This window comes from Mesocricetus auratus, unplaced genomic scaffold, assembly GCF_017639785.1.
Source record: "Mesocricetus auratus isolate SY011 unplaced genomic scaffold, BCM_Maur_2.0 Super-Scaffold_100013, whole genome shotgun sequence".
Taxonomy (NCBI): domain Eukaryota; kingdom Metazoa; phylum Chordata; class Mammalia; order Rodentia; family Cricetidae; genus Mesocricetus; species Mesocricetus auratus.
Window position 1 is genome coordinate 1,043,649 of NW_024429196.1, and position 14,540 is coordinate 1,058,188.

The 14,540-nt window shown below is 35.5% G+C and overlaps 1 protein-coding gene across 8 annotated transcripts in view; it reads left to right on the forward strand.

The window, feature by feature from the left end:
* Positions 1–13,274, forward strand: part of Wac (WW domain containing adaptor with coiled-coil) — a 54,471-nt gene extending 41,197 nt beyond the window's left edge. For 7 of the 8 annotated variants that reach the window (XM_005083445.4, XM_040755257.1, XM_040755261.1 and 4 more), the window contains 7 exons: positions 4,192–4,437; positions 5,290–5,412; positions 6,099–6,247; positions 8,092–8,210; positions 9,580–9,766; positions 10,114–10,241; positions 11,836–13,274. In XM_005083445.4, the coding sequence (XP_005083502.1) occupies positions 4,192–4,437; positions 5,290–5,412; positions 6,099–6,247; positions 8,092–8,210; positions 9,580–9,766; positions 10,114–10,241; positions 11,836–11,905 (1,022 nt within the window). In that variant the 3' untranslated portion in view covers positions 11,906–13,274. The remainder of the gene's footprint in view (positions 1–4,191; positions 4,438–5,289; positions 5,413–6,098; positions 6,248–8,091; positions 8,211–9,579; positions 9,767–10,113; positions 10,242–11,835) is intronic. The other variant, XM_021234914.2, reaches the window with a different exon arrangement.
* Positions 13,275–14,540: the final 1,266 nt, after the last annotated feature.

Below are 14,540 nucleotides of genomic sequence, written 5' to 3' on the forward strand. Positions count from 1 at the left end.
AAGCATAGGTTTAAAGAATTTAACTAATTATCAAGTTTTTCATTTAGTAATTTAAAGGTGTGCTTGCTTATTTTGCTAACACAAATCAGCTATGGACCTGATCAAAGATCTCATGCTAGCTGTAAGACATCTAAATCACATAGCTAACAATCTGGTTCAGATATGAAGTAGATAGTTACTAATATGCAGGGTGTCACAGTTCTTAGTCTAAATTTCCTTATTCTGTTTTATGGTGTCCCCAGACTATGTAAAATATGGCAGAGCCCTAGACTTACTGTATGATGTTTTTTGTTGCTGACATAAAATGAACATTAACTGGCTAAAGTGGACCAACTTCAACATCCTGTCTCTTGTTGTAAAATACCTTAAGGGTCCTAAATATCCATAAAAAAGTGAGGGATTGGTTTAGAAAGAGACAAATAATTGTTGAATGTATACTTATCAATGTGGTAAAGTATTTTTTTGTAATCAATTTAAATTAAGCCAACTTAAATTGATTGCAAAGTTTCAAAGTATGCTTAGCTTTCTACATTTTTGGTGGCATTTTTAAAAGTATAATAGAAACAACCTTGTAAAAAGAATATTCGAAAATAATTGCTCATAATATAAGCATGGAATATACCAAAAATGCTTGTTTACCTCTTTACAAATTGGTAAATTTCACTGTGTTAGACAACTCTCTGTTGACAGATGAAAAAAACCAAAATTGGGAGATTATTATCAGATTGGAATAACGTATTTATTTGTGAGGACAGAAAGCTGAGGATGTGTTAAGTTGGTATTTTGGTGTGGCAATTAGTTTAAGAAAATCTTTGTTTTCCCCATTGAGGCGGGTGGTACTAGGAATGAACTGAGAACTTCACACATAATAAGCATTCTCACTACTACTGAACTATATTGATAGCCGTTCTTGGAGATTTATTTCCTCAGTTGAATGGAAGTGACAATTGCAAGTTATTTTTGTTTATACATGTGTAGAAAGAGATGTGTGTGCTCAAAGACATGTGCTTGTTTGTATAGACAGCAGTTGCTGTTACCTAGCCTTTTTATTTTCTGCTATGTTGGTCATGAAACAACACTATTGTGCAAAATCAGGATATGATTTTTTTTTTTTGAGACGGGTTTATCTGTATAGCTTTGGAGCCTGTACTGGAACTCAATCTGTAGACCAGGCTGGCTTCGAACCCACAGAGATCAGGCTGTCTGTGCCTCACCAGTGCTGGAATTAAAAGCATGAACCACTACTGCCTGACAAGAATATGATTCTTTATTGGATATAGTAGTACTATGAGCTCCATGTATCTGCACATTCTGTTGCCCTAATAACCACAGGGAATTAATTAGTATCATTATTCCCTGAGTCTTAAAGTTGTGTAATACGTCACAAGGGAGTTAGGGCTTGTCAGGGCTAGAAAAATACAGATCAGAAATACATTCTGGCCAGTTTTTTTTCTCTGAAGTATTGTTTGGAAGAGGTAGCAGTAGAAGAGATTGCTTTCAAGTTTAGATGTAGGTAAGTTCCTCCCTCTTCTGACAGAAGTGGAAGTACAAGTCAACAGTTTACAAGTAATACAAGTAGAAGCACAAAGGGAGGAGTTATACCTCTCTTATGGAAATACAGGAGTGTGTCCTGCTTTGCATTACAGTATATATTATTGCATGATTTAAGCAGTCTCTTAAGTGTTAGCATTCAGAAGCAAACTTTTATTTGTTTTGGAGACAGGTTTTTCTGTGTCATATTGGTTTGTCTTGTAACTTGCTGTGTAAACCAGGCTGGCCTTGAACTCAATTTGTTTGCTTCTGCCTCTGTGTGCTGGGAGTGAAGATAGAGTCACTACCACCTGGCTTTGTTTTGTACCTTCCTCCCCCCCCATATCTGTTTTGAGCTACTCAGTCACTGGTTACCCTGGAATTTGGTTTGGCAATCACTCTGCCCTCAAACTTAGAGGTCTAACTGCCTCTGCTTCCTGGGATTAAGGATGTTCTCCGCTGGTGTACTACACTTTAGTCTCCACATTATTTTTTTATGGCGATAAATACTGGTGCCATTTTTCCTGAGTTTCATTTATTTGGTGTAAAGGGAAATACTGCAGAATTTTTAAGTTCTTACATTCAAGGCTCTTGATTAGACAAAGCAGCATCAACACAAAACTGAAAACTTTTTTGTACCTTCACTAACATTACCCTGTCTATCAAGGTGGCAATCTTTGCAGCATTGAAATACGTATAATGCCATAGGAATGTAAGTACTGGTTTAATAATAATTCATGCAATAATAAAATAGCATTTGTTTGTCTGAAGAAAGTAAAAGAATGCTTTTGAGGGACAGGTTCTAAAAAAAGTTACATATTATAATTTGTACAAATAAATTTTAATGAGTACAAATAAGGATAAGGTGTAATAGACTTTTAAACCACAGTAGGTGACACAGATTTTCCTAAAAAGAAATTGTCATTTCAATAATGTTTCTTTTGTCTATGAATCTAAAGCTGCAATGCTGGAAATGATAGGCAGTCTGCTGAACTCAGGGCTTGAAAAAATATTTAAGGACTTCTGAGACGATAAATTCATTACCATGTCCATGAAACATACTTAAAGTAGCTTTGAAATACACACATTAGAAAGGTATTATTCTGAGTTCTTTGACCATGGAGTTGTGTTGTGAAAAAACTGATACTCGGCAAGCCTATCGTAATTTTCAATTTCTCTGGGGCCATGAAAGTTGCTTGTTTAGTTCCTAGAATTAAATACAGATGTTTAAGATCATGTGAATTAACAGTACAATTTTCATGCAAATGGTTCTTGACTTAATATGTGAAGCCTTATTAGTCATAATATGTGCATGATTTTTAAGTGGGTATACAGAGAAAGTGATGCTTTAGCCAATGTTCATAGTCGATTGATTGAATGATGTTGATTGGTTTTGAGACAGGCTTTGTCTGTAGCCCCGGCTGTCCTGGAACTCATTCTGTAAGAGTAGCCTCAAACTCAGGAGATCTACCTACCTTTGACTCTCAAGTGCAAGGGTTAAAGGTGTAAGCTCCTACTGCCCAGCTTACTTACCAGCTTTGAGCATTTTAGGGTTAGGGTTAGAATATTGCTTAGTTATGGCAATTGAATGTATATGTATACACACATACATGCACATTCACACACGTAAATATACAGGGCTATGTGTGTCACTGTTTCTGTGAAGGCATCTATATCTAAGAGAAGTTATGACTCGTAAAAGCAGTTATCTTCACTTTTTCTAAATGTCATGCATTATGTTCAGTGTGTCTGCATTTAGTCTTCAGAATTGTTAAATGCTTCTGTTACTTACTATAAGCATTTAGTATTTTGTTAGGCTTAATTTTTGCCAGTGTAATGAGTGTATTTTTCTGTCTATTTAGAAATTCTTTTAAACATATCCTGGTTTCTCTTACTTTAGACAGGGTCGTGCTAATGTTGCCCATGCTGGCCTAGAATTTGGAATGTTTCTGTTTCACTTTCCCAGTCACACAATTGGGTAGTTATTAGGCTGGCTGAGGATGTCTTGCTGGCTGTGTTCTCTCTCTACAGGAATTAATAAAGTCTTTATATTTCCAATTTGTTAAATGCTATAAAGATCATTCTGTTAGTGTTTTGTGTTCACGTGCAATGAATATACATGGGAAATGGCAGCTTTTCATATATATTCATACATCTTTTATTTTCAAATACTAGGAAATGGGACTCTTCTTTATGCTTGCTATTTAAAGGCCTGTTCAGAAATATTAATGTTCACTGTAAAATTTTACAACTTGATTATGAAAAAAACTTGTTCCTAGTCTTTATCATTCATTATGTTTTGAATTCATTTTGGTTATGACTGGCTATTACTGTGCTGCACATAGGTGGTTTTGACCTCATTTGATATGGTACATAAGTCCTGTAACCTTGTTATTCCATCAAATACTTTGTTTGTGTGTTTGGTGTATAGCCATATAGCAGTGTGATATTTCAGTCATTTATCAGTTTTTTAAATGTAAGCAACTAGAATCTTTCATATTCAAGATTTTCACTGATAAATAAGGATATGAAATTACCTGTTTCCTGAGGATCAAATACAGTTTGTGATATGTGTGTAACACATGGAAGATCTTACTGTGATGGTGTTGGTTTAGTTTCTGATGTTGACAATAGTTTGAGCCTTATTTGTCTTTTATTTAGAGTCTGCTCCAGGAGACAAATCAGTATCACATTCTTGCACAACTCCTTCCACATCTTCAGCCTCTGGCATGAACCCAACATCTGCACCTCCAACATCCGCTTCAACAGTACCTGTTTCTCCTGTTCCACAATCACCAATACCTCCATTACTTCAGGACCCAAATCTTCTTAGACAGTTGCTTCCTGCTTTACAAGCTACGCTACAGCTTAATAATTCTAATGTGGACATATCCAAAATAAATGAAGGTGAGTAGTCATAGTCACAGCTTTTGAACATTATCTGTATTATACAGTATTATTTATAAAATTCTCATATCATTTTAATCTGATTTTTCACTATTTCTTAAGTATTTGAATCATTTTGTAGAATAGAAGTCTGAGCAAAAGTGCAACTAGTTTAAATTTGAAACTATTAAAACTCAAATGTTAAGTCATAACAATGTAAGTTTAATTAGTCTCTATTTGCATATTTTCTCTTTAACATTAAGTAGTGTTAAGTGATTTATATTCATCCAAAAGCTTGAGAAGTCTCAAACTGGTTTTCTTGTTACTCTCAACTTCTTGGTGTTTTTATTTTATTCTACTAGATACCTATAATTCTTTTGTGGGTAAATGTTTATATAAACAGTCTGAAGCCATGTAAAATAATCTGTAAAAGGAATCTTAGCCATAAAGCATATGCTATTCCTATGTGCTAACTCTGTTTTTTGTATCCCCTTTTAAAACATGATGAGTTGGTATACAGGGCTTAATTGGTCAGCTTTTTGAAAAAAGCATTCATGTGAAATAGTGACCTTTTTTTTTTTTGGTTGATTGCCAATAATGTAATAAACACTAACTTGCATAGATTTCCACTGTTCTTAGCAACTTTATACTACAGTAAAGATATTTGGCTTCCCTATATTGTATACCTGTTCTCTTCCTCCTATCATTTCAATTCTTTATCCCCATTATATCAGTGTGTGCCAGGCTTTCATTTTGAAAATTTTATGAAACCAGTTTCTCTTTTACTATTGCTATTTGTTTTCTAGGAGTTTCAGGTTGTTACTAATGCCAGATAAGTTCTTTATTTTGATTGGATTTTGAATGTTTTATAAGTTCTTACAGCAGCTGTAACGCAGGCTTCCCTGCAGTCTATCATCCACAAGTTTCTGACTGCTGGACCATCTGCTTTCAACATCACCTCTCTGATTTCTCAAGCTGCCCAGCTCTCTACACAAGGTATTATTCCTTCCTCTTCAGTTATGAGATTGTCTTTCCATTTTGTGTTGCTTTGAAATTAAGGGAAAGTTTGCTTTTAGTTTGAGTAAAATATTATTTACAATGATCTTATTTGGCTTTTAATATTGGTGTGCTTTTGGATATATTTATTTCCTTCATTTTATACTTAGGTATTTATCTGTCTGGATCAGTGTATTTGTAACATCATATATTTTAATCAATATAAGTTATTGATAAGGCTTTTTACTCGAAGCAGAAAGCAGACTATACTATACCTACTCAGTCTTCTGAAATATCACACACGTGAGGACATGGAAATTTGATTTGGGTTGTTGATAGACATACGTGTTGAATGAAAGCTTGATGGTAGAAGTCCATTAGGTTAGCTGCATGAGTCATGGGACTTTGGACACTTCCATGAGCCTAAGTGGAAACTAAATATGAACTAAGGATGTTGAGGAGGCTACTGTGTGAGAATACCGTTATTTATGCTTAGCTTTGCAGTGTTAGAAGTGAAATTGATCTCAGGGTTGTAGGCTTTGCTCCTTCAGTGAGGACATCAGATTCTGATAGATTCACTTGTGCATCTTTGCAGTGTTTAAAGTGACGCAGCAAACCTTATTACATAGACACAAAAAAAGTTGTTTGGGGATTATTTGAAGTTAATTGCTTCATTTTTTTCACAGCCCAGCCATCTAATCAGTCTCCAATGTCTCTAACGTCTGATGCTTCATCCCCAAGATCCTATGTATCTCCAAGAATAAGCACACCTCAAACTAACACAGTCCCTATTAAACCTTTGATTAGTACTCCACCTGTTTCATCACAGCCAAAGGTATGTCGCCTTTGTAGGAATTATGGAAATGGCTGATTTGTAGAAATGGTAACATTTAGAATCTACATTGCAGAAAATGCCCCCTTGAGAATGATGTATTAGTGGAAAGAATGACTAATGGGTGGCATTAGATGGATCACCATGAATGAGCAGACTTGAATCTGGAACTAGCTCTTGTAGACCAGGTTGGTTTCCAACTCATAGAGATCTGCCTGCCTCGGCCTCCTGAGTCCTGGAATTCAAGGCATGTGCCACCACTGCCCAGCCTATATTCCTGATTATTTTGGAGATTGTGACATGGAATTCTGGATAAGCGGGGTCTATGGGAGAATTGTAGCATTTATCAAAAATTTCTGCTGGTTTCGGGGGTGGGATTTTTTTTTTATCCCAAAATAGTGAACCACCTTCTCTCATAAGAATTGACATTGTTAAAATTTTGCCTCAGAATCACATGTTGTTTGCTTTTCTTAGTAAAATTAAATTTTCATATAAATCTAGTTTTTGTAGTAGAGTTAGCGTTAAAAAAGGTTCTTCTGAATACAGAGAGTATTTTTCTAAGCATTTAGGTACAAAAACCTTCCATAAATGTCTGCTTTAAAACACAGTTATAAAATAAAACTGGAATATAATTGGATTTTACTAATGTACTAATTTTGGCACCTATCAGATATTTGGATCTTAAACCACAATTCTTAAGTCAGTGCTAGTTGTTGTCACTCTTGCTTTTTTTTTTTTTTTTATGTTTCTGTGTGTGCGCTCATGTATACATACCTGGAATCGTCTTCAGTTGTTTTCCACCTAGTTTACTATCTTTCAGCTGAACTTAGAGGTTATGACTAAGGCTAGTAAGGCTCGCCAGTTTGATCTGGGAATCCTGTCCCTGCTCTGTGGGCGCTGGTTTTCCAGTTTGGTTGCTGTGTTAGGCTGGGATTCTTGACATTTGTATAGCAAGGCCTTTCTCCACTGTGTCATCTCTCCCCTTCTGTCAGTAAGGTATAGAGCTTGATGTGTGTAAAAGTTGTGTACATATATTTTTGTTGTTGTTTTCATGATAAATGGAAAGAAATTTCAGAGAATTAAAACTTCATTTTCCTTGCATGTGACATATCTACCAACCATTTTCAGAAATGGGCCTCTTGTTCTATCAATAGGGTAACATCAATTTCTCAAATGAGTATACATACTGTGTGTGTGTGTGTGTGTGTGTGTGTGTGTGTGTGTGTGTGTGTGTGTGAGGTATATCATACATATACACACACATACTTGCAAACACATTTTGATAGTATCTGTGGTCCAGTGATATAATGTATATTTTTATAGAAATAATAAAGAGAAATACTATAGTGTATTAGAAAAACTGCTGAATAATAGTTTTTCCTGTTGGTGCTAGTAATGTACTTTGGTGATTTTTACTATAAGGCATTTTATAAGACAGATTGTTCAGATTTAATTTTTGGGCAGACGGATGACTACATTGTTAGAGTTATTATTGAAGAGAGATGGGAGTTTGGATCCCAGCACTCAGTTTTAGTGGCTCACAGACATCTAGAACTAGCTCCAGGGAATCTAATACCCTTTCTCACCTACATGGGCAAGCATGCACACAAAATAAAGTAATTTTAATTTGATTTTGTAAAAACAACTAATTTAAAGCTTATTGACTGTGTAGTTAAATGTATAAGGAGCAACCAAACTAATGTCACCAATATTGATGTAATGAAACAAAGTTGTGACAACTCTGTTAATGGTGTTAGAATGTCATTGGCATTAGAATTTGTTTATCTGATTTTCTTGCCATTTTCCTGTGTGTATAAAGCCTGTCTTACCAAATTTTGACATTTTAGGTTAGTACTCCAGTAGTTAAGCAAGGACCAGTGTCACAATCGGCCACACCACAGCCTGTAACTGCTGACAAACAACAGGGTCATGAGCCTGTCTCTCCTCGAAGTCTTCAGCGCTTAAGGTTAGTTGGTGTGTTGACTGTTTGTTTTAATATGGCATTCTGTGTTTGAGCAGGGTGTACATGTTGGAACATGTACAATGTAAAGAACTTATTGACAGATTCACAGATGCCTTTACTGAACAAGTTACATGTACAAAGACTGTACAAAGGTTATGACTGGATTAATTGAAGAAAGTGACTAATTTAAATTTAACTAGATGGGAACTAAAATGTTTATGCAAGGAAAGGTACATGGCTTCATGTTTGTCACTATATTGTTGAAACAATGAAAGTCCTCAACTCCAAAGTTGGTGTATTGCATTTTCCTTATATCTTCTATCTAACCATTCTTACACAGTTCACTTTTAATATTGTTATATAGGATTGTATTATGTTTGCTCTCTTAACATTCATTACAGTACAATTTAAATGAAATTTGTTGGATGGTTTATTTTTCCCCCTATTTTATTTCTTGCTATGAAGTGGCAAAATATTCCGAGCTTTTTGTTTGTTTGCTTGCTTTGTTTTCTTTTTGTTTTTCGAGTATAGCATTCCTGGCTGTCCTGGAACTCTCTTTGTGGCCAGATGGGCCTTAACCTTTCAAAGTATGCCTGCCTCTGCTGGCAGTAAAGGTGTACTGCCACTGCCCAGCTTTGAATGTATTTTTGTTTGTTTGTTTTGTTTTCTAAACAAACATTTAAGAATTTATACATCCTTTGAGGTGATCACCTTTGGGAGCTGCCTACTTTGACAATGTTTCCATTGCTCAGAATTTTGGTAAATTATTCTGTAAATAATCCTTAGAGGATGCAGTATTATTTTAGCTATATCCTCAATGGTACACTCTTCATCTTTTGGGAGGTTTACTTTTTGAAAATAACTAAAATGAGCTTGGGCGACTGCAAGTTTAGTTTTCATCACCATGTATCCTCAAGCCCTGGCCCCTAACCACAAATGCTAGTGTGCTGCTTTTGTCTCATTTCATCATGAGTGTGCCCACTCAGTTCTCTAATGAAATGCCCGTGTTTTCCCTGATGTGATTTTACCCTCACATTCAAGAATATTTTATATCAAACGGACACAGACCTCTCTTTAACTAGACACAAAAGTATGGACATGTGCCCTACATTTGTGAATGAAAAATTTGACCTTTGCTTTATCTTTGTCATATTTGAGGTCAACTTGTCATTTGCAGTTTCAGTTCTAAATTTGATATAAACAGTAATGTTCCAAAAAGTATATTTTCTTAGTATATTTTGGATCAACAGTTCTATTTGATAATTTGAAATTTTTTTGTAAGATTTGGATATTCTTAATACACATTTTTCCCTAGTATTATCTAGAAATTACTTTTAAGCCCACTGTGCATTCACTATGTTTTCTCTTGCAGCAGCCAGAGAAGTCCATCACCTGGTCCAAATCATACTTCCAGTAGTAATACATCAAATGCAACAGTTGTACCACAGAATACATCTGCTCGACCTGCGTGTTCGTTAACACCTACGCTAGCAGCTCACTTCAATGATAATCTCATAAAACATGTTCAAGGGTGGCCCGCAGACCATGCAGAGAAACAGGTATGTCTCTCCCCTTTTCTGTCTTCACTCTTCTCTACTCTTGTCTATTTTTCTTCTATGTGAAGCTGGTCTAAAATATACTGTGTAAATGCAAAGCTAGCTTGGAACTTAATACCTTATCACTTCCTTTGATAGAATGCTACAATGATAGATATGTACTAAAACTATACCTAATCTTGACTGAAACTATATTTTTAAGGACCCTGAAGAAAAACCTAAAGCACTTTGTACCATTAGAGAAACTTGTGCTTATCTTTGGGAAGTTTTATTCTGTACTTTGAGTGTAAGTTTGTTCATTGTTTTGTGCATGTTCGTATTTTATATGAGCTTCATTTCTTTAACTGTAGGCATCAAGATTGCGTGAAGAAGCCCATAATATGGGAAGTGTTCACATGTCAGAAATATGTACTGAATTAAAAAATTTGAGATCTTTAGTTCGAGTATGTGAGATTCAAGCAACTTTGCGAGAGCAGAGGTAACATTTTTCATTGGTGTTTGTGTGTTGTTCCATATGAGGAATCTGTAATAGTTATACTTTGTTTTTTAAGGAGTGATTTTAGTAAGCATATTACAAGCAAAAGTAAAAGAAAGCAGATATGTTGATAAGAAAAAAGCAGCTCAATTGATAAGTTCTTGATTAAGAGAGATTTTTTTTCAGGCAAAGTACTATACAGGCCATGCATGAACTTCTGCCTTCCATTGCTCCACAGACATTCACCCCATGGTTTCAACAAATCACCTGCATTCAGAATGACTACCTACTAGCTGTTTTTTAACTGTTTTCCTTTTTTCCTGGGAGCTGACCTGCCTCATAAAAGGGAAGGCTCAAGACACTTGGAATAATAGTTCAAACAGCACACGACAACCAGTATAATATCTTTTATCTGTGTGTGTATTCCCAGAGGCTGATATCTGGTGTCTTCTCATTTGCATGCCTCCTTGTATTTTTGAGGCAGGCAGGGTCTCAGACCTTAGAGACTAGCTGGCCAGCAAACCTCAGAGGTCATCCTGTGTCTGCATCTCTTAATGCTGGGATCACAGAGACATGTTGTCATACCTAACCTTTTAAAAAACCTGCATTCGGGGAATACAGATTCAGATTCTCATCTTTGTGCAGCAAGTGCTTCCCTATAAGTTTGTTTACCTGCTGAGTGCTATGGTGCTCTGGCTTCCCATTAACTTACTGTCTGTCTCTGCCTGTCTTTTTCTAGACAGGGTTTCTCTGTAACTTTATAGATTTGGAGGCTGTCCTGGAACTTAGTGTATCACACTGGCCTCGAACTCGCAGAGATTCACCTGCCTCTGTCTCTTGAGTGCTGGGATTAAAGGCGTGTACCACCACCCGGCTAACTCAATCTCTTTATTTGGGGTTTTTCTCTTAGTTTATAACTCCATACTCCTTGGTTTATAAATGTACTTCACAATGATCTGTTACGTTAAAAATGAGATGATGATGGCAGCTTAATTGGAAATGTTCCTCTTTATTTAAGGTTAGCTTGGTTAAGTTGGCTCACCTAAAATCTTAAGAGATTTCTGTTTATATTTTTAGGTCCCTTGGAAATAAAGTCAAAGTTGCATTGTTTGGCCAAATTGTAGTGTTTCTGCAATATTAGTATTTTCCCCTGTGCTTATTCTGTTTATCTGATACTTCAAATAGATAAGATTAGGTAGCATAGGTATAATTTGAAGCATGTGCAACTTTGTGTTGGTGTTTTATTTGACACGTTTTATCTACATCTTCAATAGTTATCCTAGCTTATTGGATTCTTGTCTGTTTAATTCTAATCTTAGCAATATTATGAGCAAGAATAAATGGAATATGGCTTTAAGTTATAGTTAACTAACTACCTTTTTTAACACACAAGTTTCAAATCATTCTGTGTATTTGAGGTAAACATTGAAAAATGCTAGGAAACTTAGTTTTCCAGCTTTTCGAGTATTTTAATGTATGACGTGTTAAGTTATCTTAACTATAATCTAAGACTTTAATCATTCAGTGTTAGTATTCATTTTATATTTTCATCGTTTTTTGTAATGTACAGATCTTAATATCTGCTTTTATTTTTCAGGATACTATTTTTGAGACAACAAATTAAGGAACTCGAAAAGCTAAAAAATCAGAATTCCTTCATGGTTTGAAGATGTGAATAATTGCACATGGTATCCTACAGGAACTGTTAATCTGTTGCCCAGTCCTAACATTTTGAGCTGCATTTGAGTAGACTGTGGACCGTTAAGCTGGGCAAATGAAATGACAAGGGGACTGGGGTCTGTGAGAGTCAATTCAGGGGAAAGATACAAGATTGATTTGTAAAACCCTTGAAATGTAGATTTCTTGTAGATGTATCTTCACGTTGTAAATATGTTTTGTAGAGTGAAGCCATGGGAAGCCATGTGTACCAGAGCTTAGACATCCGAAACTAATCAATGCTGAGGTGGCTAAATACCTAGCCTTTTACATGGAAACCTGTCTGCAAAATTAGCTTTTTTAAAAAAAGAAAAATTTTGGGGGGTTAATTTATCATTCAGAAATCTTGCATTTTCAAAAATTCAGTGCAAGCGCCAGTCAATCTGTGTCTTAAGGATACAACTTTGAGCAGTGTATAAATATCATGAGACAACTGTTCCGCACTTGCACCTGATCAAGAGCAGTGCTGCTCCATTTGTTTTGCAAAGAGATGTTTTCATTTCCTCTATGTTCCATTCCCTCTGATGTCCTTGGCCTGATTTTATCCATTTTTTAAGGTGCCCCTTCTCCTTTCTTAGGGCACTGTTGCTGTGGCACTTTTCTATAACCTTCTCATTCCTGTGTACAGTAGCTGGAAGTTGCAGTGATTGAGCATAACCCACATGTTTGTATAAATTATTGAAATCCATTTGCACCCTGTAAGAATGGACTTAAAAGTACTGCTGGGCAAGTGTGCTGAAAATACATTGACTGCTCAAACATGAGGAAGTGGCCCAACGAACATGGTTGTGGGAGGGGAAGAGGAAGCAAAGCTAGTCAGATGTGAATTGTATCTGTTGTAATAAACATGTTTAAACAAATGAATTTTGTTACTTTCTTTTCCTTCGGTCAGTGCATATTAGAATTTGAACTACATGGGGATTCTTTATCAAATCTATTCTTGTTGAATATTTATATATCTTATTACAGTAATTCCTTTAAAGGGAGATTTTGTTTAAAGCATATTAATAAATTGTGCAAAAGATATTTAATGAATGTGAAATTCAACAAGAATGACGAAGTCACTTCCAAGTGGTGTTGTCATTTGTTCAACCTGGTTTACCTGTCTTGCTGTTATGACACTTCATTTTGAAGGATGTTTGTGTTGTAGCTAACTGTTCAAGTCTGGTGCTGACTGCTTTTTCTTAGCCATCACAAAAACGCTCAGTTTGTGTAATTGGAGTTTCCTGCTGTTACACAGAAATGGTGGGAAAACTCAGCTTTGTATATTGTTTCCTAAAGTATATTAAAATAAAAAAAGAAACTATTGCTACTATAAAACTACCTTGCCTTTTTTCCCCCTTTGCTTAAAAAATATTAGTCACATGGCCTTAGCATGACACTGCCAGTGTTGTACCAAATCACAGAAATTTTGTATGCAGAAAAGTCTTTTAATCTCAAAATTGAAACATCTGATTTAAGAGTTGTTTTCATTGTTGGGGCAGATGTGTGCTTCCAAATGTACCATCACCAAGGGCTGATTTTTGTTTTGCTCTGAAATCAGTGTTTAACTTCCATAGATGCTGAATTCTAAAAATTACTTTTGTGCTTTGACTATATTCACTTAATTATATTTAAGCTACATGAGGTAACATTGAAACCTTAAACAATAACTCTTAAACCCTGGTGTTGGTGTTATCTGAAGCATGGTGTGATGGAGAGGAGAGATAGTGTTTCCCTTGAAGCTGACTTCCTCTTGTTGCTTACAAGGACTTTTTAAACCTTAAGAAAAGAGCCATGTCAAGTGTTACCGACAGAATGTTCATACCTGTGGAGTTTTTTCCATCTGATGAACTGTGCTTATATAAGTAAATGGAGTTCTAAAGAATTGTGTATAGCTGAAACCTGGCTGTGCCATTTTTGGCAAATGGCTACAGATTTGTAATGGAAAAGGTAACCATTTAGTGGTCTGGTACAGCCTGACTTGTGAGTTCCATAAATGATTTTTGTTGTCAATACTCCATTTATCTATTATATTGTTACTCCTATTTGTTTTGATACTTACAGCCTTAAATGGTTAAATGTATTAGAAAGATTCTTAATTTGAAATTTCATCTAGTTGCATTTTTATAGTAAAAACATTGCACTCTAAACCACATGCTGTGTCTGGCTTCTAACCTCCTGAGCTGACTAAGTTGTATCTGTTAGAGCAAGGTGCAATACCCTGAGTTAACCTTAGTTGCCATGAATTTGAACATGCAACCTGGTTTAAGGATTTTGAAAAATAGAAACTCTGGATAACTCTAGAAAATCTTTGTCTCCCTCACCTCCTGCCCTTTTAAAAAGTATTTAAACTTTGTAACTTATAACATATGGGTGATGATAAATGTTAGAAAATCATCCTCGGAAGAGAACTGGCATTTTTTTTTCCAATTCAGTTCTTGGTTTCAAAACTTGGGGCTGTAAATAAAAGAAAAAATATAAGCACACAGAATACGCCACTCAAATTTTTTAAAGGCTTTTTTTTCTTTTAGGAACAGTCCCTGAATGGACAGCTTTATGTTTGTTTCATGCTTGTTTGTAAAATAATCTTAGAGAGGACAGGCT